Here is a 27,926-nt window from a genome sequence, read left to right as displayed (position 1 = left end):
TTTGTTCCTAGGACGTGGTCGGCATCCTCATCCTCTGCCTGGCTTCTGCGGCGGCCGCGCTGGACTTTAAGTACCACCACACGGAGGAGCTGGAGCAGTACCTGAGGGGGGTGCATGCCGCGTACCCCTCCCTCACCCACTTGCACAGCATCGGGCGGTCGGTGGAAGGTAAGCGCGGCGGGACGAGGGGACAGACGGCTTTTTGCTCTAATTAAATCGGGGCAGGTGTGGGTAAAGGTGGCGTTTCGTGGCTGCTTGCTGGCGGCGGGGCTGCTCTAACCACCCTCTGTGGAGTTTCGTGTTCCTCTTGCTTAAGCGTGAATAACACACTCTGGCTGAAGCATCAAACGTGTCATCAGGGTAAAAGTTCTCCCAACACTTACGTTTCTGCGAGTTGGAAACGTCCTGAGTGGCAATTTCAGAAAGAGGACCGTCTTTATGGAGCGTAGAATGTGCCCCTTTGCCGAGTGCCCGTTCCGGGTAGGACTATAATTAAAGAAGTGTGTTTCCTAACTTGTGGTTGCGTTAAAAATACCTTCTGATACAAGGTCCTGTGCTGTAGATGAAGAATAGGATTTCAGTCTTAAATGTTACAGGAAAATGTACTGAAATCAGTAATCACCTTTCTGACCTTATATTGATATTTTAATTTATCTCCCTATGACTGGTACTTTCTTACCATAAATTTGGGGAGAAGTGGCTAATTTTTCAAAAGAGATGTAAAAGATTAGTGTTTATTTGCATAGGGACTTTAACGTACATCTGTTTAATTCTAAGAAAACAAACAAACAAAACCCCAAAGTGCTTTACTAGATTTCAGTTCAAGAAACTTAATAATTCTGATAAGAGCTATAAAACTAGATAGAAAATCCATTCTTTAGAAACATCATCTGTTCCTCTAATCCCATTTCCTACCACTTGAAGGAGACATTTGTAGCATCTATTATCAAATCCATGCTTGTGATTAAAAAAATACAAATCTGTATTCTTCTCGATAGATGATCATGAAGACATTTTCATGCCTTCTCACTTGTTTTACCATATATCTCAAAGTAGACAAGGAATCTTAAAGTTATTTCAACTGTGTTGGTTTTGGTTTCATCAAAGGCAGAATTAGATTGGATTATGTTATTCATCCATGCAAGAGGTTAGTTCCTGTAAGTACAGTTCCCTCCAGTGCAAACTGGCAATTATCCACATCCTCATTTTCATACCTTCAGAGAACTTAGCTAACATTCTGATGATAAGAATTCATTATGACTTTTCTGCCAGAAACTCAGCTGGCTTATCTCTGTGTGGGTAGGCAAAAACCTTTCATCCAACCTGAGAGATTGGAACTTTGGCTTTTACGTATCTAAATATCTGAAAGCTGATAACATGAGGTGTTCAACTTGTCTGAGTTCCACCAGCATGAAAACTGGAAAATCATCATCTCTTGGTTGTGATTGAGCAATGCACTGAAACGTCATTCAGATTTTGATATATTGCCTTCTGCTTTGCCAAACTCTGGGAAGAGAATTGTGTGGGCTCTCCTCGTCATTATTCTCAGTGCCACGTAAAGCAGCATGGCAGTGAAAAATGGGTGGTGCTCCTCTATTCTTTCAGTTTTTTCTAAAAGTTAAGAGATTTCTACCTTTGTTGAGAAATGAGCCTTCAGAGTCACCTGGAATATGTCAGGGGACAGTGCTGAATTAGGGTCTAATTTGGGGGGTTTTTTTTGCTCATACTAAAAGAAGGTTTTATGATAACAGTGGTTATAGAATTCTGGTGAAAATGAGATTTCAATTTTGGTCCATGGGTTGAAGTTCTGTTCCTCTAGTCTCAGTAAAGCTGCCACAAGCAAGACTGTCTGTGCTGCACACGCCTGTATGGGTTTACTAGTGTTGTCCTGCCAACTGGCTAAACCATGGTAGCAAAATGTACTTCTTGATTATGAGAAACAACAATTAATTGAAGTACTATAAAACTGAGATCAATGTGATGTAGTAAGTTGATACTCCTGATATGAAAATTCTTGATGATGAATACAGTATCCCATGGATCAAAGAACACCTATAAAGTCGACAGACGTTATTTTACAATTACCATGAATGGCTATTGTTCCCATGTTATTTGTTAATCTGTGTCCAACTTTATCTAATAATCTAGTATTTTATACTGCCATCTAGACTTGGATTATGAAGAATATGAAGTAAAGGCTTGACTTTTGGTTGGTGTGTGTCAATTCAGGGCTCTGCAAGGATATAAAAATCCAGCTCTTAGAAGTTGTGGAGGACGATAGGGACCTGTGTATTACCACTTCAGAAAGTGATCATATGTAGTTCTTTAAGAGAGGTATCTAAACACTCTTCATGTCAGAAGCCTTACCTGCTTTAGGCAGACCATAAAGTAATTTAGGTCTGGAGGCTATCTAGTCTGAGCTCCTGTTCAAAGCCAGGCTTACTTGAAAGCTAAGTATGATGCTCAGGGCCCTCTCTACTCTACTTCTGAATATCTGCAAGGATGGAGGTTCTACAGAGTCTCTAGGTCCCTGAGCCACCTTGCAGCCCTTCATCTGCACAGCTACAACCCAGCCAGTCTGCAGTCTGTACCTGCATGGGATTATTTTCTTGAGTTGATAATCCATACATGGGGTTCTTTTGTTCCAGGAGCAGGATTTTGCATTTATATTGGTCAAATTCCATGAGTTTGCTGCCAAGAAATTTGTTCAATTTACCAGGAGCCCTCTGAATGGCAGCTCTGACCCTGATGAAGATATTAAACAGCATCAGCCCCAGTACTGACCCTTGAGGAATGCTGCTAATAATCTGCTGCCTCTTGAACCACCAGTTGTTCAGTCCATCCAGCTTCTGACCTTACTGTAGTCTGTTCCTCTAATCCAGAATCCCATATCCAGAATCCCAGTTTGTTTGCAAAGACACCATGAGGGTGACTAGACTAGACACTGGAACAGGCTGCTCAGGGTGCATCCTTAGAGATATTCAACAGCTGTTTGAACTCAGTCCTGGGCAGCTGGCTGTAGGTGGCCCTGCTTCAGGAGAGGAGTGGGACCAGATAACCTCCAGAGGTCCCATGCAATTCCTGAATCTGTGATTCTGTTGAAGGCCTTGTTAAGGCCAAGACTGAAGAAATAGGCTGCTTTGCTCCCTTTCACTAAGTCAGTCATTTCTGCATAAAGCCAAACAGTCAAGTGTGATTTGTTACTGTTAAATCTGAGGTGAGATTTACATAGTGTGTTTATTTGATGCTTGTAGAGTGTAACAGCAGTGTGCACAGCAGAATCTGTACCAAGATCCTCAATGGAAAACAAATGGAAAGACCCCCAATTTGTTTTGTGGTGGTTTGCATCACCATATAGAAATTCCCCCCCTGCCAGATTACTAGGAGCACCTCTGCCAAAACAATGTGTTTTAGACTGGCAAAGGCCTGTTCAGTCTCTAGATTTGATTTGGAAGCTATGATATTTAGTTATGTATCTCATCTGCTAAGCTATTATCCTCAAATGAGGGGAGAAAGGAGCTTAAAAGATGTAGATCATTGGCTGACAAAAACTGAGTATTACCTTTTGGTCTATTTTATCATCACATCCCTCAAGCTTTGTAGGTAATTTGGTCTGTGAGAAACTGATACTGTCTTAGCAGCAGGTAGGCAGAGATGTGTGATGGCCCAGAAAATACCTTACTTCAACAGCACACCTGAAATAATATAAAATAATTAAGTTATAAAAGCTCTTTTTCAGGAGTTCAGTTTTCTGATATATCCAATATGCAGCCTCAGAACAGTGTGTGCACTCTTATCATAACAGAGGAACCTGCAGACTCCATCAGTCTGGGATGGGAGGCTGGGACCTGGTGTAATCATATTAACCCATCCTGCCTAATGCCACCCCAATGAAAAACAGACTGACTCTTAGCAAACAAATCCTAGAGTGCCTTAGCAAAAGGAAAATAGTCAATGTATGTGTATGATCTGTGCCTCTTCATTGTTCAAGATACAGTGCTGTTGTTATTCTTTGAAAAGAAAACGAGGATGGTGGGAAGCCAACTTAAGGATTCTAACTGAACTGATGACCTCCTTAGGAGGACAAAAACAGCCAGGTATTGGAAGAATGGAGTAACTTTTGTAGTAGATCCACACTCTAAAAAGCTTTTTCAGATACACTCTGGATTGAGATAAAGTGATAGCATGCTAATTACAGCTTGGTTTAGATCTAGGTTTTCTGGAGGCCAGTCTGCATTTTTAGAATTCCAGTCAACTTTGGGACAGTTGTAAACATCCTCAGGCCAGATTCTGCTCACTGAGGGAAAGGTTGTGTATGGTTAAAGTACCCCTGTCTTTACCTAATGAAGTTTCAAAGTTGACTTTATATATTAACATCCCTTTGGCAGATTTTATCACTGGGGAGACAAAAACTAAAAGAAACTGACCAGATTTTGTTTTGGTTCCACTAGAAATTCTCAGAAATATCTTGCAAAAGAGCTGTCCTGAAAGCTTCTTTGGTTGAGAAATATGTGGCTCAGTCATCCGACCCTGATGCTTAGTGAACACCAATATTCAGTTGCTCTCTCTGTTGCCCTTGGACAGACACATTCTATCCATTAATCTTAAACACTTTGCTGACTTTGGGGGAAGTTTTTTTGGTTTTGTTTTTAAGTAGTGAGTCTTGCTTATTATCACTTTGCCATCCCTGCTGTGTGAGCAGGAGAGGCTGCAGTGTGCAGGGGGTGTGTGTATGGTGGCTGTGGGTTTTACAGCTCAGGAGGGCAGGACTCGCTGTGGCTGCTGCATGGAGTGTGCCATGGGCTGCAGGGAAGGTGTGCTCAGCAGGGCTCCCAGCAGGCCAGGCTCCTCGGGGACAAGGTGCCTGTTGGAGCACTTTGCCTCCTTCCTGCCTGCATTCAGTGTTTTTCTCCTTGGAAAACAGGAGGGAATGAGCATGCCCAGGTTTCCATCTGATAAGCAGCTGTGACTTCAGCGACAGGGCATGCTAGGGGTTAGGACTCGGGTAGTGCTGTATGCAACATGTGCCTGATAATACAGTCCATAGAAACCCAGGCAATTAACCTGCCCATCATTCCTCACCAGCATCAGTAGAATGTGTGCCCAAGGTGTGCCAGAGGTCAGCTTAGACCTCCTGACCCTCCTGATTGATACCCTCAGGCATTTATGGGTGGCTGATACCTTTAGGCATTTATGGTGAACAGGGGAGTACTGATTTAAGGTTCACTGCACTTCAGTGAAAATACTTAATAATAAAAGGCCAGGTATTGTATTTGTCTCATCTACACATAAATAGTCTGTGTATGTAGCTGGGAACTTATTTTAAGTTATTTATTGTGACACAGTATGGAAGAAGCCTGAGTTACTACCATCAATAGTAAAGTGCATTGTAAATTCTATTGAGTTTACATTACAGGCTTTTATATTCTGGATATTTTTCCTTTTTCTAAAGTACTAGAAAACAAGTTTTACTGCTGGAGAAAACAGAGCTGAAATACGTTGCCCATAAAATGTTTGTATTCTACTGGAATTATTGGGTTGGCTCAGGGGTTCTGGCAGTGCACAAAAATGGAATGAGAAGATTTTATACACCCATTGTACTTTGAGGTGAATTTCTTGGTGTTACCCATTATTAAATGCTAGTGCCAGTGTTTTTAAAAGTAGGAAGAAAAATGAAAGGTAACAGAGAGAATTCTTTTTGTCTTAAAAATAAACAAATTACCCAGATGAAAAATCCATAGCAAGTGTGTTCTCTTTAAAGACTACATTGCAGTTATTTTTTCTGTGGTTACATTATGTGAGGTGTATTTGTGTAGAGGATTGTTACCTTAGGTTTGTTCCTTTTGACTGCTGCAGATGACTTCCTTCCCATCTCCAGTCCTTGATAATGTCTCTTCTTCCCTTCCCTCCTCCTTATCCCCACCCCACAAAATTTCCTTAAGGCTTGTCATGCAAGCATGGTGTGTATGGATGATATAAACATTGAGGTTTTTCAAAGTTTGTTTTTAGAAACAAGAATGAATGAGACATTTTCCACTCTGGGGGCCCCATGATGCAAATCATACTAAAGTTGCTTGCCTCCAGTCCAGAGCTCCATGTAAAAATGGGCATTCTAAAACTTATTGTGATAGTTAAATTCTTATCCATGCTTGTTAACTTCTGAAATTTTTTTGCCTGTTATGAGTCACTCATTCTTTCATGTCTTTCCTCATAACCATCTTTGTTCTTGCCTTTGACAGTATGTGTGGCATATAAATGTAGGTTCAAAAGATTCTAAGTAGGTTTACATGTTCAGTTTATTATTGAAAAGGTGTTTGGGTTCACAAATGGGCTTGATATTAATAGCTTTGTAAACTCTTTGCAGAACATTGTCCCTCAATGTGATAGGAAGGGGAAATAAAACAGAGAAGGAGTACTGGCTCCTTCATGGTTTATCTAGTGAAAACTAAGTCGTGACTTTAAAAACAAGAAGTATTAACTTATATTCTTAAGTCTTCAGCTCCCAACTGAGCTTTGCTCTAAATCATGTGTTTAAATAGAAGCCACCATTGCTATATTAGCTTTAGATTTTATTTGTCCTAACTGAAGCTAAAAATTTTTTAAATGCTGAAATACAGATTCATATATTATCTGACTGCATCCTCTAGCAGTTTGACTCCTGTGATGCGACACAAGTAGTTTGTGTGCAATCAGTCCTCCAATAGCCAAGTACCAAGATTTTATCTGATGATAACAAGACTTAACTTTCCTGTCAGTACAACTATGCTTTTTACATGGATCATTTATAAAAAGCATGCTGTTTGGTCAGCATCAGATGTTTATAAGATTAGACATTACTCTTGGAGATGCAGTCACTGACTCTACACTCCTATTCTCTTGCAGTGAAAGTAAAATTATTTGCTTAAGTTTTCTCTTCTTTACACTTGCTGTGAATTGGTCAATCATTTTTGTCCTGCCTTCTATGATCTCTCCTACTTAAATACGCCTCTTTCCGAAAATTATGGAGAAAAGTTTGTTCATTTGCTTTTTTCCTGTGGAACATGCTGCATCAGAGATTTCAGTCCCAGCTTAAATAAATAAATAAAGTGTGAGGGGAACCTATCCTAACAACATAGATCAAACATGTCTCATATATAAACCGTTATCTAGTACTGAAGTTTTAATGTTGTAACTTCAAAATAGAAAGATCTGATCTGTTTAGAATAGTGCACTGTTCATATGAGTAGCATTTATTTAGAATCAGCCTTGTGAGAAAAATCTCTGTTCTCCTGCTTCCTCTTACCTTTTGCTTTGTAGTTGTCTGGTTGCAGCATTTGTGTGTCAACCTTTTTTTCAGAGCAATAAAAGTCTTAGGGCTGCAGCCATCCTGGTTCAAGCAAGACTTTGCAGCTTTCTGTGTTTGTTTAGAAACAGGCAGAATTGACTACTGGATGTTGTAACTCACACCAGTGAAGTTAGCAGTGCTCTGGAGCTTGTGTAACACAGAATCAGGAACTGCAGCTGGTGGATGCAGTATCCATATCCTTTCCTGGTGTTGAGGAAGTAAATGTGTAAGATATTTTATGTTTGGGGTTTTGTTTGTTTTAAAACTAGCTAAAATACAGAGCTCAGGGTAATAACAATAGTACACAATGGACATAAATGAATGTTTTTTCCCCCTCACTCGTTGTAGGATTCTGCATTTATGAGCATTGTGCATTCATTTTTAGCCCTGTCAATGAAATGTGATCCTAGTCACAAGCTTACTTAAAGAAATAAAACTCTTGTGCCTCGCTTTTACCCGATGGTCAATTTGTCTGCATTCTCCTTTTAGCTTGAAGAGAACTTTACAGTAACACATCCCCCCCAGCCCACTTCAGATAAAATGAGACTTTTTAGTAGAAAAGTGTTTCTGGTAGCTTTGCATTCACTTCCCACAAAAGAAGAGCAGTCAGTGTGCCCTGCATCCCTTCTGCCCAGCCTTTCTGCCTAGGACCTCTGGCTGGAGATCCTTGAAGGAACTGGTCTTGCTTATTTTCAGGGCTACCTAATTAAAGGTTTGCTGTGTGTAGCTATGGCATATTGTGTTCACATAAGTACATGGAGACCTACTTATTAATTAATTGTTTGCAAGCGTTCTTACAGTGAAGCATTTGTTCATTAGGCAGTCGTTCTGCACGTGTTTTTGTGTAGAAGAGAGATCTAGATAGTTTTTAGGGCTGGGATTTTTTTTTTTTTAATGATTTTTTTTAAAGTGATTTCTAAACTTTCTGAAAGTTCTGCTTTTGGAACTTTTTTTATTGATTAGAATATTAATTTTAAGAAATGGACATAGAAAAAGATAATGCTTAGGACTGGCTGTAGATCTCTTCCCCTCACAGCTGAGAGAATACTCTCCTTGTAAAACTGTTCACTCTTATAAGATGTGCAGTGGCTCAAATGTGAGAAAGAGGGTAGAGGATGTTTCAAAGCAGATGATTCTGCAGTTTGATATCTAGGACTTACTTGTTGTTATGGGAAAGGTCAGACCATGGCAGTCAGAGGCACTTAATTAAATTACTGTAGCTGCTACGAGGCATGCTAAGCTCACAGCGGATTTAGGACAGTTGAGTTACATTTCCTGTTTGTCCCTAGCCTGTGTGTTCTGCATCCATGGTCTTGCAGTTACCTGGGGCATTTAAACAGAGCTTGAGCACATCTGAAAAAGTAACATTTATCCTAAATCTCAAATAAAAGCAAGTTGTGTTCTCAATAAGAAATATAGTCGTACTGTGTCCATTATTCTGTTTTCCAAAGAGCAGCTAGAGAAGATTAGGGGAATAAGGTAGGCACAGATGCCTTCCCTGGTATGGACTTCAAGCAATGTGCAGCCAGGATGGTTCTGATGAAGCATATTTCCTGATCATGGTGTGCCTGGAGTACAAAACTTGCTTTGATACACAATTGCATTAGGCTGATCTCAAAATCCCAAGAATAAACAGGGGCCATCATAAAGTGTTTGTTCAAGGGACTAAGGACCAAATTACTTGTAGGTGGTGACACAGCCTGATCCGTAGTTGCTGCCTTGTGTCTTTGTTGCCTTTCCTGAAAGCCAGTTGCTGGTGTTTCTAGGGCCACTTGTTACCTGTTTTAGGGGAGAATCTGGAAACGCTGGTCAGACTAATGTAGCTTGTTAACTAAGCCAGAAACAGCTGATCATGGCAGAGACTGGATTATTTTTTAAAAATTTATCTAGTCTCCATTTTCCCCCTTTTTTTTTTTTAAACTCATTGAAAGGGGTGGCAGGGGGAGCTACTCAGTGTCTAGATTTCTAGGAGTCTGCTTGTCAGTGTTGAGATATGTATGGGTTTGAGCTTCCTGCTCTGGAGGCAAACATAATGTCTGAGATTTTTACAGGATAGGTATAGCAAGTCTCTTGGTGAGGTACTTCAGGAAATCAAATCCTCAAAGTGCACCAGCAATTTCTCAGCCACGTATGAACCACAACCTGTGGAGTACTCCTTCTGTTGCCTTCAAGTGGCAGAAATAGTTCTACATCCTCTGCCTCTGGTGGTCAAAGTGTAGGCTGAACAAAACGATTGAATCTGGATAAATTGCACTTTAAAACACACGACCCCTCTCCCTTCTGGCCAGCTTGTGTTACAAGCAATCACTTTATTCATGATGATCCAATGGTACAATTGGTAACATTTATTACTTTCATGCATACAATAGCTTTTCTGAAAATCACTAGGTGCATACCAGTTTCGCAGCTTTCTCAGAAAATAAAGCACACCTTTTAAGAACTAGGTTTGAAAACCCTGTGGTGATAGAAACAAGAGTTGGCGAAAAGGGAAAAATAATCTATTTGTTTTCTGGGTGTCAATATGAAATCAATCAGTGTAAATAATAGAAAAAGCCTGCTCTGAATATTTCTATGTGTCTGTAGTGTTCTCATCTTCTCAGTGAGCAATACTGAATAAGATTAGTATATCTTAATTTAAAGTCAGTATTTCCTCTGGATTGTTTTTCTTTGATTTTAACAAATTTATTTTTATTTCTTGATTTTTGTTCAAATAACCTGTAAGGTACTATTGCAGAGACTGTGTTCTTCATTGGCAATTTTTCATGGTTTTTTTTGTATAAAGAGTGTTCAACTTGATTAGGAGAACTGGAAATGGTACAGTGGTGATTCACATGTACATAGGAAAGAAAGGGTTGCTGTTCTCATAAGATCCAAGTCTTGTGAAAGTGTCCAAAGCAGCTATGGATCCCAATCAACCAAAGATTTAGTTAAACGTTTAGGAAGATAAGCAAGCATGCGAACCATGAATTGTTTTGACTCCCTTCCCTTCTCAAGTGCTTTGGATACAAATAAACAGTATCTCATGGTTTTTAGAGTCGTTGTTTATTCCTTCAGTTCTGTTTATATGGTGCTGACTCTAATTTGGAGTGACTGGTGTAACCTCTTGGAGTAGATGGGAGCTGATTACATAGTGGGAAATTGATATTTCCATTTACTTGTTGCCAAGAGGGAGCGCCTTAAGTCTGTAATAAGGGATCTGTGGGAAGAGGCCAGAAGTATTAAGTTCAGCAGTGGCCCCACATAGTGACTCAATGGCTGTCAGTGTCTGTAGCCACTGACTAATAATAAACCTGTAGCCAAATGTTACCTTGGGTGCTTTTGGCTTTTTTTCTCCTTACCTAAGCACCATGCTGAATATTGCCAGACATGCCTGGTTGATGTATGTGATTGATCTGTATCTCTTTATTCTTTAAAATACCTTGAAGACTTTCTTTTATTTAAAGTGTCCTAGCTCTTCTTGGCAAATCAACTTTGTTCATGATTAATGCCAGTGCTACTACAGGCCAAGTCTTTAGCTCTAATCCATTCTGTCTCAGCGGACCATGGTATACCTGAACGTAAGAAAAAACGCTCACAAAAGAATTTCATGCGCAGTTGTTCTTACAGATGTTTGTCTGATTTCAGCTTCAGGTATGTAGCTTATTTTGGCAGTGTTTTACTCAGTCTGGCTAGATTAAAATCACACATTTGTTCATGTTTGTGAGGCAATACTGCTACATCAGTCATTCTGATTAACCATTTCTGGTTATACAGATAAAGTACTGGTACTTCAAATTCTCTTAGAACCTGAATCAAGCCATGTGTGGTTTTGGGCAGTTCCCTTGCAGAAGAAAAGTTCCAACATGGCATTAGATTTTCCAGCTTGAATTGGAAATGACAAATCAGTACCTCAGGGCAAGGGTGCTGCTGATGGTAGTTTAGCAAAAGGAATTACTCTTGAAGTCCTTCATTAGCTGTGGTAGTGTTTTGCTGGAAGACAATGTAGCCCTGAGGAGGCTCATCTGCCTGGAGGAGAGAATGCTTAGGGTGGAATCTTGTCACAGAATTCTAGCACTTGAAGAGTGGCTATAAGGAGGATGGATCCTCTCTCTCTTCACAAGGAGCCATGTGGAAAAAAGCCTCACTGTGTGAGGTTTCATCTCAATGTAAGAAAATTTTATACAGTGAGAATCATTCACTGGAATGACTTCACCAAAAGTGAGGTAGAGTCCTCCCCACTGGAGGTTTTAAAGATGCAATTGAACAAAGTGCTAAATAATCTTATCTAGATTTCCTTTCCCATGTGGGGTTGGCCCAGATGATCTCTTGAGGTTCCTTCTAACCTGGGCTGCTCAGTGATTCTGTGGTTGGTTCTATGATTGAATTGCTCTGAGAGCCTGCATTCTAATGAGGGTTAATCTCTGCTCTCCTCCTCTCTGTCCTGCACCTTTCTAGGTAGGGGCTGCCTCAGCACAGCATTACTGCAATTCCTACCCACGAAGCCAGGGTGTAACTCATGGCCAGCCCAGGAGGACTGTAGTCAGTCTAAAGCTTTTTCTTGGTCAAAGTGGTCCTCCCTGCAAACTCTTGAATCAGTCCCCTAGCCTGGCTGCTACTGACAGTGGTTCTGAGCCACTCCCCAGTCATTTCCCTTCATTTCCTAGCCATAACTTTCTTTGAAATTATGAGATTTTCGTAAATGAAGCTGTAAAGTACAAAGTGAAGAAAAGCAGAAATAAAATTCAGAACAAAACCCAGATTCTAACATCTACAAATGGATTTGATTTCTTTCCCAGTAGATCTGGAGATCAGTTTCAATCCTTCATTTTAATTACCAGTTTTTGTACATCTGTTTAGAATACAACACTACTTTGCAAACTAGTGGCAATGCTAGAAAACTTTTTAAAAAGTTAAAAAGGCTTCTCATTCTACTAGAAGCTGTGTGGTCTGGCTCTGCTCCAATACAAGTCTTGTTACTTGTCCTGAGACTCACAGTTAGAAACACACGTTTGTCTTCATCACTTGAAATATAGTTCACTAATTAGTTGACGTCAGTTTTGGTTTGGCAATTTGGCAGTGAGAAATGGCTTTTCAAAGCATGAGAGGAAGCTTAGCTGTTCCCTTCAGGTACCAAACCAGAGTTATCTAGGCTTTGCTGATTAAAGGAAACCATCCATATGCTGAATCTTTTTACATGCACTTAATTACAGCCGTATGGAAAGAAACCTTACATCATCCCTCACAGATACACTATCCAGTACTGCAGGCTGAGCAGACCCAGGAATGTATTTTAATTGTTAATGGAAGGTTTAGTACTTCTCACAAGCTGGAAATGCCAGGAAATAATTGGTATCTCAGTTCATGGGAGTGTTTATCGTGTAGATGGCCCTCACACAAACTCTAAACACTAATGCAGGAAAGACCAATTTACATCAGTACTTAATGTTAGTCTATACTTAGCTCTTCCTTGTGTTTCCCATGAGTGCAATCCACAGTGAGAGCAGCAGGAATGAGTCCTGCTGATGGCAAGACACTGGAAGTATTATTTTTTTATTTGATATCAGAATACACTATTATTTGTAGAAAATCTTAAATGATGGAAACACCTAGAGCACTTTATCTCTACATGGACTCTTTGCTTGAGTGTGATGATGAGCCACGTGTTGTAGGGTTGCAGTAGCCACCTGTGGGTTTGGGCTGGGGCAGAAAGGCTGCAGTCCCTGCTGTAAGCAGGGGTGTTCCTCTTGGTGCAGAAGGCCACATGGCAACTGACACCAAGGAGGGATGTCTGAACTTGCCTTCCAAGAGAGGGCAAGCAGGGAAGCAGGGCTTACAGGGCATAAGGACAAAGAATCATAGGAGCATTCTGCACGGGCTTCCTTAGTAACTCATTGCAAGTTGCCCCAGGATACAGCTATAGAGAGAATGACACATTGCAGAGTTGGAAAGTGAGTTGAGGTTGTTGTCCACACTTGATTATGAATAACAGTTTTTTCACTACTAGAATTGTTTTCAGTTCCAAACATGCTACTGCAGCAAGACTTGTCATCTATTTTCACAGAGCTGCAGAATGGTTGAGATCAGAGGGGACCTCTGGAGGTTTTGGAAGGGAAAAGGGCTAGGGTGAGATGATGTGTGCATTCTTTTTCTTTCCTTTTTGAAGAAGAATGTGATTAAAAGCTAGTGTCTTTGGGTTCTCCACTCTGCACCTTATCTAAGCTTACAGAAATCAAACTTCTTTTTTTATGAAACAGTGGCTCTACATACAGCAAGGCCAAATAATCAGCTTTCTTACCAAATCAGTTGCCACAAAATTATTTTTTAAAGTATGGATTGCTTGCTCACATTGTCCTTTAATGAAAGAGTCAGTAGCATCATCTTACAGCTTTGTGCATGGCATGGTTACAGGGGCTGAACACCAATGTCTTCAAGAGCAGCCGTAAAACCAGGAGATACTGAGTTCTCTCTTGGTTGAATCTGTCAGCTCTCAGCACTGTCTTGCTGCTTCTTGGTCCTAAGACTCTGATCCTGTTAACTGAGAATTTAGTTTGGCAACCACTGTCTTCAGTTTTACCTCTCTTGCAGCGGTTTCAGTGCATCTTGCAGTGTTGCTTTGGTGCTTTGGTCCTCTCCAAGTTTTTCTCCCATTCCCGAAGTCATGACCCTTGTGGTACAGCTGCTGTGAGCCAGTTGCACAGCTGGAAAAGAAAAAAAAAATGGCATGTGCACGACTACAGTGGCCATGCCTTCAGGAATGGGAGGCTGATACGCTCCAGAGTTTGTTTACTGCAGATTTGATGATCCACAAAGATTTAGGAAATAGGGCTCTTTATAGTACTGCCTGTAGCAGTTGCTATCTTCTATCTGTCCTGCAAGTAGCAGTGGTGGCTGGGCTCCTCTCAGACAGGTTGTGGGTCCCAACAAGATCTGTGTGGAGCTGGGGGCAGCTGCCACGCTTGCACATTAGCAATCTTTAGCCTGTCACTGCTATTATCAAGTAACTGGTCCAGCTTCATTGCTGCCATCTACTGAAACTTGAGTTTTCCACCTCACTGAGCAGACTAGTGGAAGCACAGATTTGCAGATGAGGTCTGAAATGCCACAGCATCACTAAAAATAATAACAAAAAGTTTCCTCTCCTCTCCCTCTCCCCTGCTTAAATGTGTACTTCCAAAATGTATGTATGTTTATTTTGGTACTAAAGCTGCACAAGAAGCTGAACTTTTAGTGGTCCTAACTAATCCTCTTTCTGTAGCTATCAATTCTTTCCCTGCTGATGTATTTGAAATATGTCTCTGATACAGCTCTTTCTGGTACCTCCTGTTTTCTGAATAGTAATGCATGAATATGTTTAGCTTTTTTGTGTTGCTTTTAGTACAAAACCAGATGTTCATTCTTTGTGATAATGAAAATTTCTGTATATATTTCAGAAAAGCTTTATGATTTAAAATTTGGGGGTGGGGGGGTGGGGAAGAGTGGTCTTATTTGCTAAATTTAATTTGAAAAGTGTTTATTACCAAAAAAAAAAGAGCCTTCTTTTCTAGTCCTGGTTAAATGCTTGAGAAATTGCAGGGTTTGTTATGTACTTGGGCAGAAGGCAAAGTGTATTTATTCCTATAACTAATATTGCAAATATTTGTAGAATAAAAGAACCCCACAGTCTACTTTGATATGTTATATATAGGACTGAGTGGGCACCAATGAAATACGAGAATTTGTACAATGGTCTTTATGACCAACTCTTTTTATTCTTCTAAGGCTTGTATAATTTTACACTTGTTTTAAAAAATGTCTTTTCCCCTTCCCCTCCTAAAGGTAGAGACCTGTGGGTTCTTGTTCTGGGAAGGTTTCCAACCCATCATAAGATTGGCATTCCAGAGTTCAAGTATGTTGCTAATATGCATGGGGATGAGGTACGTTTCCATTTTTGCAATGTCATTTTTACCAAATACACTTACCAGAGGTTTAGAGTGAGCTTCTCTCAGGCATGTTCTTCTTATTATTCAGGTATGTCATAACTCTGGGAAGACAAAATATGTGTGTATTTATTGAGGGATTTTCAGAATAAAGTTCCCTTGTTTAAGTGGAAGGGCCTTAGGAGACCTTACATCATGGTGAAGAGTCCAACAATCCTACACTCAAGACCTCTTTTAAGTAGAGAGCTTTGTCTTCTCCAAGTGAAAAAACCCAGAGGCTTTAAGTTTCCCAGCAATGAGTCAGATGCAGTACTTTGTACATTGTTATTGCCTAGGCATGAAATATGACTGATAGAACTCTTCAAATACATCCTAAGATTAAATAATAATTGCTGTGAAGCATCAAATTGTTTATTGTAGGAAGAAAATTTATCTTGGGAACCTTAAGCTAGGAACAGCTAGATTCACCTGAGATAACACAGGGTACAAAAGAAAAAGCAATGCCAGAACAATAGACTTGCTCTGGGAAGAATGCCCACTTATTAATGACCAAGGAGAAATTATGATTATGAGCCTACCTGCAGAAGGCTTGAATCTGAATCAGAAAGAATCAAAGCTTTACTGTTCTCTATAGTACCTTTTTGCTTTATATTTCTTTTATTCTTTGCCTTTACCTGATTGTATTAGTCATCTTCAGGATAAGTTTAAACTGTGCAATACGTTTGTATGCAGTCTTTCATGTGAAGGTTAAATAATTTAACAGGAGTAGCAAGATATATACATATATATGTATGTGCTAGACTGTGAATTCCCAAAACTAAGTAGAAAGTGTATCCTGTGCAAAGGGTAACGTGTCAGGAGTCATTGCTCTGTGTGAGTGCTTGCACACCTACAGGCACTTGTGACATTATGTGCCAAGGATTTTCCCCAGCTTAGACTGGTTTCACCTAGTTCAACACTGGCCTTGCTCAAAGTGCTGAGGGGAGTTTGACTGCTTGGGAATTTAACTCTGTGTGGGAGGAAGCTGATTCATGGTGTCAAACGGGTGCATTTGTTCCTGGGTGCCCAGGGCAGGGTTTGCAGCTCCTGGAGCCTGGTGTGTGTCACCAAGGTATCTCGGCAGCGAGGCTCCATCCTGCGGTCCCTGCGGACTGCTGAAGGGATGGCAAACCTCTGGCTGCACATCACCCAGCTTTGGTGGGCTGGAGGTGGAGGGCAGGATATGATCTCACCCAGAATGGGCTGGCTTGCAAATCCAATATTGCTGGACTGCAAAAGGCCACACATACTGAAGTCTCCACACTGTCATTATCACTGCCCAGCTGGATACGCATAAGGAGCTTTGACCATAGAAACACACATTGTTTGCACATCCACGGAGCTGGGAATTGCTGGGGATTGGCAACTCAGACCACTGCCTAGGATCTGAGTTTTTTATTGACTTCATGAGGAAATGAGGCTAGATTTTCTTTTAAAGTCAGACACAGTGCCAAACGATGTGAGTAGGGTTGATCCTTGAGCTGCCTGGCTAAGGCGTTCAACGTTCCAGTTGTTTGTCAGACCTAGGGAACATTCCAGAAATAGAGCTATTTCTCCTTTTCAGATCCTCATGATGATTTTTGCTGTATGTGGTTTTCTGGTACATACAGGTGATGAAACAAATAAGCATACAGACACAGTTGGCATTTGGGTTTTTTTTAATCGGATCATAAATGTATTTCAGATGGCAGGAAATGAATTCCTCATATAGAGAAGCATTGGAGAACTTGAATATTTTTTCCCCATAATCTAAGATTCTGCTGGACTAGTCACTGGGGATAGATTAAACTACCCCTACAGTATATTCAGCAGATAAGCTTTGCACTAATTATACAACAAGCTTCAACTTGTGTGCCAGAGTCTTTCATAAACTGAAATTGTGGGATTATGGCTTCATTGATCCAGTCAGGTCTTTTGTGCTTCAGTGATGTTTTCCATAAAAGATACAAAATGAGCAGTTCTGTTCTCAAGTGTTGTTTGGCCACCCTTCTAACCTGTTAATGATCACTCATATGTCACTTAACTTTGACTCAGCTGGCCCACTGCTCCAAAAACATAAAAGTTGGGGTGGAACCTGAATTGCATGTGTGTGGGCTGTTCACACGTGCTGCTGGAAGAAAATCTAGGTTATTTGGAAAGCTGCCCAATAGGGAAGTTCTAATAAAGTAATCTGAGTATGCAATACCTTGAGAGGAGTATTTTTTTCAGAACTGAAAAGATTTATTTTTTTAAGTGAGTTTATTTTTCTTGATACTCTAAGACATAACCGGCCAAGATTTAAAAGATTGTCATTTGTGTTCACTGTTGCCAGATAGAGTGAACTTTTGCCCCAGATCCACTGAGAGGCAACAAAAAACTTCTCCCATTCTTTATGTTGCCTGTATGAAGCTGGACACCATTTTTAGCAGTACTTTTTGTTTAACCCGAGCCAAATGAAACCTGATTTAAGCTATCTTTAATCAAGGTGATGGCAATTGGCTTCACAAAAATGCACAAGCCTGTGAAATGTTAATAAAGTCTGCAGGGGGAAGGTGAGGGAGAGGTTGCCTGATCTTCTGGGACAACTCCCATGCTGAATTAGACAGCAGCCTCTCTTGTGCTCTTCCTTGAAAGACCTTCTCTTTCTAAGGCACACACTCCTCCCTGGGGAAGAACTCCTCCTGCTTAACATCGACCACAACCAAACCCCCAAATACTCCTAAGTCACAAATGGAGCACAACCATTTGCACCCTCTGTGCCAGTGACTTAAGTGCATTCTGAACAAACAGGACCTAGTTGGAAAGCTCTTCCTGAGCCCTGTGTATCACTGCAGGGAAACCCTTTAAGGAAAAGCACATTTGAACAAGCTGCAAACTTCCTGTGCTTCTGCTTTCCCCCTTTCATGTGTCGAGTGTGTGGCTTTAACTTTCTGCAGCTGCAGTGTAACTGGGCCATCATAAGATAAACTCTTTCTCAGGATGCCAGTGCTGATATCAGTCCTTTTCTTTTAGTGTCCACTTCTGATCACTTTATTTTCTCAGTATATAAAATAGCAAAAATGCAAATAATATTAAATAATATGATCACTTATTTATAATAAACAACAATTTATTATAAATAACAAACAAAACACTAATATTAATAAAATAATAATAATATAGTAGTATAAAATATTATTTAAAATCGTATTTTTCCTCTTTCACTGTGTGAAACTGAGCCTATACTCGTATATAGCCTATGTGAAAGGATGTGTTTATCTGCTGCCTTATCTTGTGAAATAAGTTAAAGCAACCTATTTTCCCTGTCATCATAGACATAGTCATATCCACAGTAGAGTTTCCTGAAATATTAGGGCTTAAGTGAATAAGGGCTGGAGTAGATTTATTTGTGATCAATATAATAGTCTTAAAAAAACACCAAACAATAAACTAATTAGTCTTGCGTAGAATTTCTCGCTCTTATTTCTAAAAAATTAATGGAAGCTACATTTACTATCAAAATACCACTGTTGAAAAAAAGGCTGGTTTTTTATCATCTGATCGCACAAAAAGAATACTGCATGTACTGCACAACTTATAGAATACTTGCATATTCTGCTATAAGGAATCCTAAGTCCATATTCCCATGTCCCAGTCCTGTGTGATATACCAGTGAAGTGATATGCAGGGAAACAGCATTTGCTCTAGGAAAAACCCCACTATTTATAAAAAACATTTATTGTATAGTGAACTATTTTCCACCTAGCTTCAATATTAGCTGATGTGATGTCAAAAAGGTCAGAAGCACCAGAGATTTCAAAATTCAAAACAATCAAATCTCAATGCTAACAACAGACTGAAAAAAGCTGGATGTTGCTGAGGTCTGTTGCAGCACATTTTAACACTGCTGCAGTTACTTTTCCCCTTCTCTTTCTTCACACTCTTCTGAATGGGAAAAGGAAAAGCTGCCCATGTCTCAGCCAGGTAAATCCTGAAGCTGGTGGTAACAACTTGTGCCAGTTTCTGGTTCAGAAGCATTTCCTTCAGTGATAAACCAGAGATCTGCACTTCCCTGTCACACCTGTGGTGTTTCCCAGATGGCCACAGAGATTGCTGCTGTAGAAATGAAGGGATGTGTGCCTAACTATTGGCACAAGCGGCCACTTCAGCACTGGTGTGCTTTAGCCAAGAAGGACAGCCCCAGCGGGGTGTGTCCCAGCAGTGCATGATCATTAGTGCAGTACAAGTGTCAAAAATAACATCCTGCAAGTGTGGCATTTCAGTGGGAAACCAGGCTGCCCCACTGCTCACACTGTGCTTCCTTAGGTGGGGTTGTGCCTGGTATGCTGAACCCGGCCTGTGGAGCAGCCAGGGCTGGAGCAAGGAGCCAGGCAAGGCTGTGTTGCCCTGAAACAGGTCCTACCTGATGGTTTGGATCTTTCTTTCAACATCCTTCAGCTTAAAAACCAGGCCGTGCTTAAGGAAGGAATTTTAATAATAAAAATGGGCAGAGTCCATCCACCCATCGTCCCCTGGCATTGGGTCTGTATCATGTGGTAACAGCGCTGCTCTAAACCCAGGGCTGGTGCACTACAGTGTTACAGCACAGGTGCAATTGGGCCTAACCTTAATCTCCTGGCTGGCTGCTGCTCAGGCTTCTTGAGTAATCCCTGTGGCAGCTGAGCAGGGTGCTGACACAGCCCTGCCAGCAGGCAGAGTCGGGACCTTTAAAGGGTTTGTGCACAGGAGCAGCAGCTGCACGCTGTTCTCCAGCACTGATCCATGTCCTGACACATGCACGCTTCTTCATTCAAGGCTTCCCCTGAGCATCCCTGGAAGCCTTTCCTGCTGAGTTTCTCCCTTTGGGGCACAGGAGGAAGCTGGCATCTGAAAGTGCACAGAGAAATTTAATGTTTAATTGTATCCCTAGAGGTGGGAAAAAGGGATTTCCTTTGCTTTTCTGTCACCCTTTGTGTGAAATCCAGCAGCACTATCTACTTTGGCATCTCCTCTCCCCTGGGAGACTGCAATCAAAGCTAAATGCTCATGTCCTCTCAAAGCCCCAGGACACATACGTGCTGTCCCCTGCTCTGCTCTCTATCTTGATATTGAACCTGAGGCTGGTAAAGGTGTCTGTCCTTGACCTTACTGTCAGCAGCCTACCTTCAGTGTTTCTAGATCCTTTATTTAAAGCTCTAAAATAAACTAAGTGACTCATAACTCTCATCCAGAGAACTCCTGACCTCTGTAGTAACAGGGTAAAGCTTGACTGAGCAGCAGATGCTTTCCAAGGGCTTGATCAAAACTTGACCTTGAACTTAAACTTTCCCAGAAACAAAAACTTTCCCTCAGATACTTCCAGCACCAAGCAATGCAGGGTGCTCTGGACCAAAACAAAACCACCCCTCTGTTACCACACCAAAACAGTGGTAATAAGTATATTCTTCTCTCACCCAAGTGCCAGCACTCTTATAATAATCTGAACTGCCTAATGTCCTGAGTACAACAGCAGCTATACCAGGAATCCTATAAAATAGTTTGTAAAACACTGTACATGTAAGTAAATCTGGGATTAACTTTTAATTGCAAATAATATAATCTGTGAAAGTCTGGTCATCTTTCATTCTTTGTAAACAGTGTTCTTTTCCACCACATTCTTTTGTTACTTTTCTTTTTTCCCCTTTCTTCTCCTGCTTCTCTGCCCTTTCTTTTGGGGATTTGGGCACTGAAGAGAAGTACAGTGGGAGAAGAGCACTTTCCCAGGTTCTCCAGGCAGCAGTCCAGTCTTGTCTCTGTGGTAGAGCTATTCTTGCTGATTCTGAGTCTGGTAACTTCATCTCTTGTGCCCAGGGCCATGAGTTGGCCGATTTCTCTCCTCTCCTGTCTTCTCCTCTCCTTTCTTTCCCCACCCTTATAATGTTCCCAAGATGTCTATCACCCTTTTCAAGAGCTGCCTGTACAAGACAGGTTCTGTTGCATCCCTTCTTGGATTTCACAGAGTATATTTATCAAACCTGCAGAGCAGTCTGTTTTCACATACTCAGGTGTTGGTTTAGATCCTGTTGTGATATACCAGGCTTTGTTCTTGGAGATAAAGGAGAGATAAGTTATCTCTAGAACTCATCTACTTGCAAGTCTTGGTTTGTTCCCTTTCCAGACAGGGTTTAGGAACCCTAAAGCACCCTTGAGGCACGGGTCACAGTGCTGTGGAAAGTGCCCCTGGAAAGTATGGTTCAATGAACACTAGCAATGGTTTCTGGGGTAGCATAGAATTGTCCTTAACTCTTGACACTATTTTGCCTAAAATCTGATAGACTAAAGGGAGATGTCAGCCTTCGTGACTTACACAAACTTATATGAACAAAAATATGTGTTTAGCTTTTTCTCTGCCACTGCCTCTCCTTATCTAAAGTCTTTATCCAAATGTCTTTCCATGTCTTTTTCTAAGGATTTATTTGGTTTCCCCAATGCACGTGCTCATAATGTTAACATAAAGCAATGTAACAGAAGTATCTATGTGGCCTCTTGTATTAATATTTACTTCCCATAAAAGAGGATCAACAAGAAAAAAATCCTGCTCTGTGGCATCCTGGAAAACGTGGCAGACTTGTCCTCCCTTCCTTCTGAAACTCCACTGCCAGGTGGTGCCACACAGCGCTGGCACTCGTGTGTGGGGTCACAGCACAGAGCTGGGACCCTGCAGTGGCACTGAGAAAATGCAGAGGAGTGTTCCCAAGCCCACATCATGTTTATCAGGCAGCTTTAGTTTTTGTTATAGCTGTTCCTTATTTAAGATTTAAGCAGTGCATCTGACACAGTCAGTTTCCCATTATACAAAAAGGTCTGGTTGATCTGGGTTTAAAACCCTTGTGAAAACCCTCCAGTGGTTCCTTTAATCGATTCAGTTGGTTTAAATATATTTAGGGGAGAGCATAAAACAGAGTAGTGTGGATCAGTGTGCTCTCATATGCCTTGTATGTCTGTGTAGTCCATAAGAAAAACCTGGAAGTTCAAGGCAGTGGATCTTTATTTATTTATTTTCTTCTTCCATATCAGACTTAGAGTAAATTCTGTGCTTCTTTACACAGACTGTTGGGAGAGAAATCCTGCTCCATTTGATAGAATTCCTGGTGACCAGCTATGGACGTGACCCAGTTATTACCCGCTTGCTCAATAATACCCGGGTTCATATCATGCCAACGATGAATCCTGATGGATTTGAAGCTACAAAAGTGCCTGATTGTTATTACACACGAGGAAGGTAAGGGTGGCTTAGGAGGGTGGGAGAGGTAAAATAAATGGGTGGGGAGTAATAATCACAGCTAGCCAGAAGACTGAATCACACTTGGTGGAGAGCAGAGTCTACAGGATGTGCTAGGGCTAATTTTTGCCTGTGCCCTTCTGAGGACACATAGAGTTTCTGGAAGACTGAGTCAGACTGGTGTTTATGTGTGGTGGAGCCAGAAAAAATTGGTCAGAATGGTGTAATGACCTCACCTTTTAGGCGGGAGACCCAGATTGCGAATACAAGCACAATTCCCTATTTTGTAGCACCTTTAGAGTGCTACAAGAAAAGAAGGAAAATTCCACCCACAGGGATCTATTTCAGTTGGAGAATTCTGTAACCCTTCTTAATGAGAAAAGGTGTGTCTAAGCTTGTTGAATGGACTTTAGCCATGTGATTAAAAATCATGTTGAATGTGGATTTAGTAAGAAGGAGGAGTTAAACAAGGAGAGCTGGCTATAATACGTTCTTTGCTAATAGTGATGGTAGGAAAAAAACCTACACAGAAGAAAATGTAGCTTGGCATTGCATCCTGTGCTGCTTTTGCTTTCTTTATTGTGACTATTACAGAGACCATAAAGGGGATGAAAAGCTTAACAAGCTACAAGAGGGAAAGAGACAGTGAGAGAATGGGAATAAACGCCCAAAGGACAGATTTGGAATGTGCAGAAAAAGCAAACCCATGAGCTAGAAGTTCTCTTGGATCACTGGCCTTGGCAACATCAAAAACAAGTGAAAATAAAGTTTAGGTAGTTTAGTTCTTCTTTAGGTGACCAGTGTAGGCCATCCTTTTTATTAAGAAAAAATGTATTCCTCAGCAAATAGATGGGACTTTTATGGAGGCGGGTATTTTTTATCCCCTCACTGTCAAATAGACAGAGTTTAACAGACTGAGCTCAAAAATTACCACAGTCAACAGTGAATACCCTCTTCATTCCTGTACTGACCTATCTGAGAGGAAGAGCAAGAGAGTGTTTGAACAGGCTGGGCGTTAAGGTTCGGGGAGAATAAATGCATCCTGTGTTTGACTCAGTTTTTTTCTCTCTGTTGAGAGTGAGAACAGCCCAAGGGATACAGCCATTCAGTAGTTACCTTGGCCTTCTATACAAGCAGGAAAAACACATACAGGAAAAGGACAAAGTTCTTCTGATCTGGATCTGGTTTTTCTAACTCACTTATGAGTAGGTGTGCATTCTATGTGCAAGTTAAATATTCTCTGTTTCCACTTAGAATTGTTTTATTGTGGCTTATGAAATTTCCAGTGCTGCCAAAAAGCAAACTGAACTCCATCACTGTAATGCTTGAGAAATAAAAAATGGTCATCTTCCCTGTCCCCTGAAGATACTAGCACACCACAAATCTGGAGAACTGGGAGGCTGGTGATGTGGAAGCATCCACAGGAAAAACACTAATGGGAATGTCTTCTCTCTTTCTAAGGTACAACAGGAATGGAGAAGATCTGAACAGAAATTTTCCCGATGCCTTTGAAAACAATAGTGCCAGGATTCAACCAGAGACTCGAGCAGTAATGGACTGGATAAAAAATGAAACATTTGTTCTCTCAGCAAACTTGCACGGGGGTGCCCTGGTTGCCAGTTACACCTTTGATAATGGTAACCCAGGTAAGCTGGTGACAAACTCTGTTCTCCCACAACTGACTGGCTTTAGGAACATTCCCTGTACCAAACCAAATTTTATAAGGATTCCTGCAAAGTTCTTCTAGCTTTTGAGCTGGGATGGGCAGAATTTGATAAACCCCATCAAAATTCACTGCCTAATATGGCCTTTTGGGAGGTGTTTATCCTGCATGTAAGCCAACACTGTGTGTTTTACCAGTAATGAGAGTTGCACAATGGCTGTCTTCACTCTGCAGTTACTGGCTCTTTGAAAGGCTATAGCAGATCTCCAGATGATGATGTCTTTATTCACCTGGCAAAAACCTATTCTTCCAACCATGCCAGCATGTACAAAGGGACGGGGTGTGACAACAGGCAGACCTTCCCAGAAGGCATTACCAACGGGTACTCTTGGTACCAGCTGGAAGGTAAGAATGTCATTGAGATTTCATTCAGCTGCTCCTGCTAAGATGTTTTCTCACTTTCTCCTGCCGTCTCTGATGCTGAAAGGGCAGTGATTTTAGTCAGAGTAGAGAGCTGATGAGGGAAGCAAGTCAACTCATTCATGCAGATTCTGTGAGCAGGACCTGGTTGTTTTCAGACTCCTCCAGCCAGCAGCTGCACGAGTGAATGAGGCAGTCACTGCTGTTTGCCTGCTTCTGTGCCCTTGCTTAAGGCCTGCAGTAGCTGTATACATTACACACGTGTGCACACACTGCTTGGCATCAAGATCTTCTCCTTTCAGAAAGAAAACCAATCTTCTATTCATATGTTGTCCATTTTTTAATGTTTAATTACTGAAATAAAAGTTTTCATCATTGTTGAAGTGTAGCCAAATAGAATACGAGGCCTGTGCCCTGTATGTTGTTTTCATTCTATTAAAAGACTTAAAAGGGTCTTGGAATGGCTTTGGCAGTGGCAAATCCTATGCCAGCCTATCTGTCCCTTTTTAATTGGGAAAGCTTGAATGAAGTCAAAGAGCCACCCTTTCTCAGCCACAATCATCATCGTTTCCAAAATGAAGTATGTTTTAGAAAACAACACTCTGTGAGTAACTAGAGTTAATAATTAAGTTGGTTTTTCACAGGAGGCAGTAAATACAAGTGTGGCATTGAGGAATAATTTATCTGAATTACTTTTCTTACAGGTATGATGCAAGTACCAACATTTTAACTTTCCTATTTGTCTTTTAATTTAATTTTAATTAGTGCTTCTTTGCAGCTGAAAAAACTTTTATTTCACTTTTAAGGTGGAATGCAAGATTACAACTATGTCTGGGGACAGTGTTTTGAAATTACACTGGAGCTGTCATGCTGTAAATATCCTCCAGAAGACCAGCTGGGAAAGTTCTGGAGAGACAACAAAGTTGCTCTGGTCGAATATATCAAACAAGTACACCTAGGTGGGTATGTGAGAGGGGGCAGAGTGAAATCTGAGGCCAGCTGAGAGGGAGCTCCTCAGCAGCTGGGTCAGTGTCACAGCTCACAGGGGACAGATCTGGTGGTAACTTGGGAGTTCTGAACAGGAAGGGCTACAAAACCAGGGATGGCTGTAAGTTCCTGTAAGGCAGGAGAACTTACAAGTGTGTCAGGTCTTTGCAGGGCTTTAAATGTGCTGAGGCAGGAGCAAGGGACTGGCCCTGGGGGCTGTCGGACCATGCACTCCCCCCCTCCCCTCGTGTTCCTGGGCAGCCTTGGGATAATGATAATTTCCAAGGTCTCTAAGTGTATGTGTGCCTCAGCATTAGTGTCATGGTCTTTGCTGCTTGGATTTTGTAAATTTGAAAGGCTTCTCTAGGTGTGATCCAACTTCACATTTGGAAGAGAACTGCTGCTTAGTGAAGCTGTGGTGCTTTACAATGAGTTGAAGAGTTTGCACAAACCTGTTGCTTATCTTGCATTTTGTGGCCCTAAATATCTGACTGCTGTTTTATCTCTGCCTGTGCTGCCTTGAAGATGGTGTGTGGGAATTAAGGGAAACTACTTCATAAGCAGACATTGTTGGCATTCTGCCTTTGGGAAATAGTAGACAAGAGGCTGACTTACTGTAAATTACAAAAAAAGAAGGGGGGATGTGTGTGTGTGTGTGTGTGCAAAAATTGCCAAACCTGTAGTGAAGATTGAAGCCCTTTAGTAAAGGACATACAGTAAGTGTGTATGATACCTTCAGCAAATGAGATTTGGTATATTAGGAGATTACAATAGTGCTTTCTAACTTAACATGAGGGTAAAGGATTAACAACAACAGCCAAGGATTTTTTGGTTTCATTCCCTTGAGCAAGTCTGAAGTGACTAGTTATAGTATTAGATGTGCTGAAAAGTGGTGAAATAGCCTTTGAGGGCATCCAGCAACACAACAGTCTGCCTTTCTCAGAGAAGGAGGCTCACCAGTTGCAGTTCATGATCTTTTCCCTCCTCTCCCTTTTCCATAGGTGTCAAAGGCCAAGTTACTGATAAGAATGGGAATCCTATTCCCAACGCCATCGTGGAAGCCAAAGGAAGACCACATGTCTGCCCCTACAGAACAAATGAGCAAGGGGAGTACTTTCTTCTCCTTTTGCCTGGGACATATGTGATCAATGTGAGTATGCAGCCTTACTGAAGTATTGTTCCCAACTGCATTGAGGTCCTGAGCACAGTGAGACTGCAGCCTTAGAGGTGGGTGAGCTGAGCTGCTCCAGTCATAGATAGGAGGTGTAAAGACTCTTTAGCAGTCTTTAAAAAAACTATGTATTTAAATATTAGTCAGGAGAAAGGGAGTTTTTTGATAAGTCCTCAGTGTCCAGAGATAAGCACTCCTTGGACCTTGGTGGTAGAGCCGGCTGGGATGAATCTGGAGCACGGCAACAGGAGCTTGAAGTGTTTGAAACAAACCACGGAGCTCTTGCAGGGTGAGGGGATGGAGCCTGGGATCCGCAGCACGGGCTGACACCACCATGGGTGACTGTCATTTCCTTGTGCCAAAGTGGTTTCTCTGTGGAAGTGCAAAGAACATCCATGCCCTGTAGGCTCTGCCTGCTGCCAAAGGCTTATGCTGAAGCATTGTACAGCAGGAGTCATTGCTGTAATATGAAAACTTTACTCTTTTCCCAGTCCATGGTCTCAAATGTATCTTTAGAACATTTTGCCCTGTACATTTAAAATGTAAATATTGTTTCACACTTGAACCTAATGTTTCAAACCAAGGAAGAACTCTTGTGTTTGCTCCTAGGCTACTGTACCAGGATTTAAATCCATGCTGAAGACAGTGGAAATACCTGACAACACAGGAAACTTCAGTGCTTTGAGACAGGATTTCTCTTTCCCAGAGGTCTCTGATAAGATCAGCTCAAGAATTGCTTCATGTCCCAAAACTCCCCTCTACCAAGAGCTCACACGGGCTTCAGCTGCAGTAAAACCAACCGTACATGTCTTGGTTTTAATGACCATTATGCTTACAATTTTCAAATAAAATCAGGAATGACAAAGGCAGAGGCAAAATCTTCCTGCACAAATGTGGCTTTTTAGAGAAGGAATTGTATATGCAAAAGAAAGTATGTTTTTATAAACCAAATTCTCAGATTCACAATCATGTTTACTGTATTTTGTAAAATACTGGTTTGACAATTGAATGTTTACTTTACTTATAGTAGACATATTTTTAATTGTAACAGACTATCATATTTTTCTATGTAAATATTTTACTCTGAAGAAATTTCATACACCTTATACAGATAACTGTAGAAGTTTGATACAGAAAATACAAATACATTTTGAAGATTTCTCCCAAATTCAAAAACATTGAGAATTGTACTCCAATTTTTCATGCAA

The 27,926-nt window shown here is 41.1% G+C and overlaps 1 protein-coding gene across 1 annotated transcript; it reads left to right on the top strand.

Annotated features, from left to right (window-relative positions):
- Positions 1 to 27: 27 nt before the first annotated feature.
- Positions 28 to 27,926, top strand: CPM (carboxypeptidase M). Its single transcript, XM_084206036.1, has 8 exons — positions 28 to 168; positions 15,119 to 15,216; positions 22,305 to 22,477; positions 23,939 to 24,123; positions 24,375 to 24,545; positions 25,367 to 25,519; positions 26,549 to 26,697; positions 27,328 to 27,926. The coding sequence occupies exons 2-8, from the start codon at positions 15,202 to 15,204 to the stop codon at positions 27,565 to 27,567; spliced, it is 1,086 nt and encodes a 361-aa protein (XP_084062162.1). The 5' UTR covers positions 28 to 168; positions 15,119 to 15,201; the 3' UTR covers positions 27,568 to 27,926.

This window comes from Fringilla coelebs (assembly GCF_963513975.1).
Source record: "Fringilla coelebs genome assembly, chromosome: 5".
Lineage (NCBI taxonomy): Eukaryota > Metazoa > Chordata > Aves > Passeriformes > Fringillidae > Fringilla > Fringilla coelebs.
Note: the sequence above shows the minus strand (reverse complement) of the source record. Positions and strands in the feature narration are given on the sequence as shown.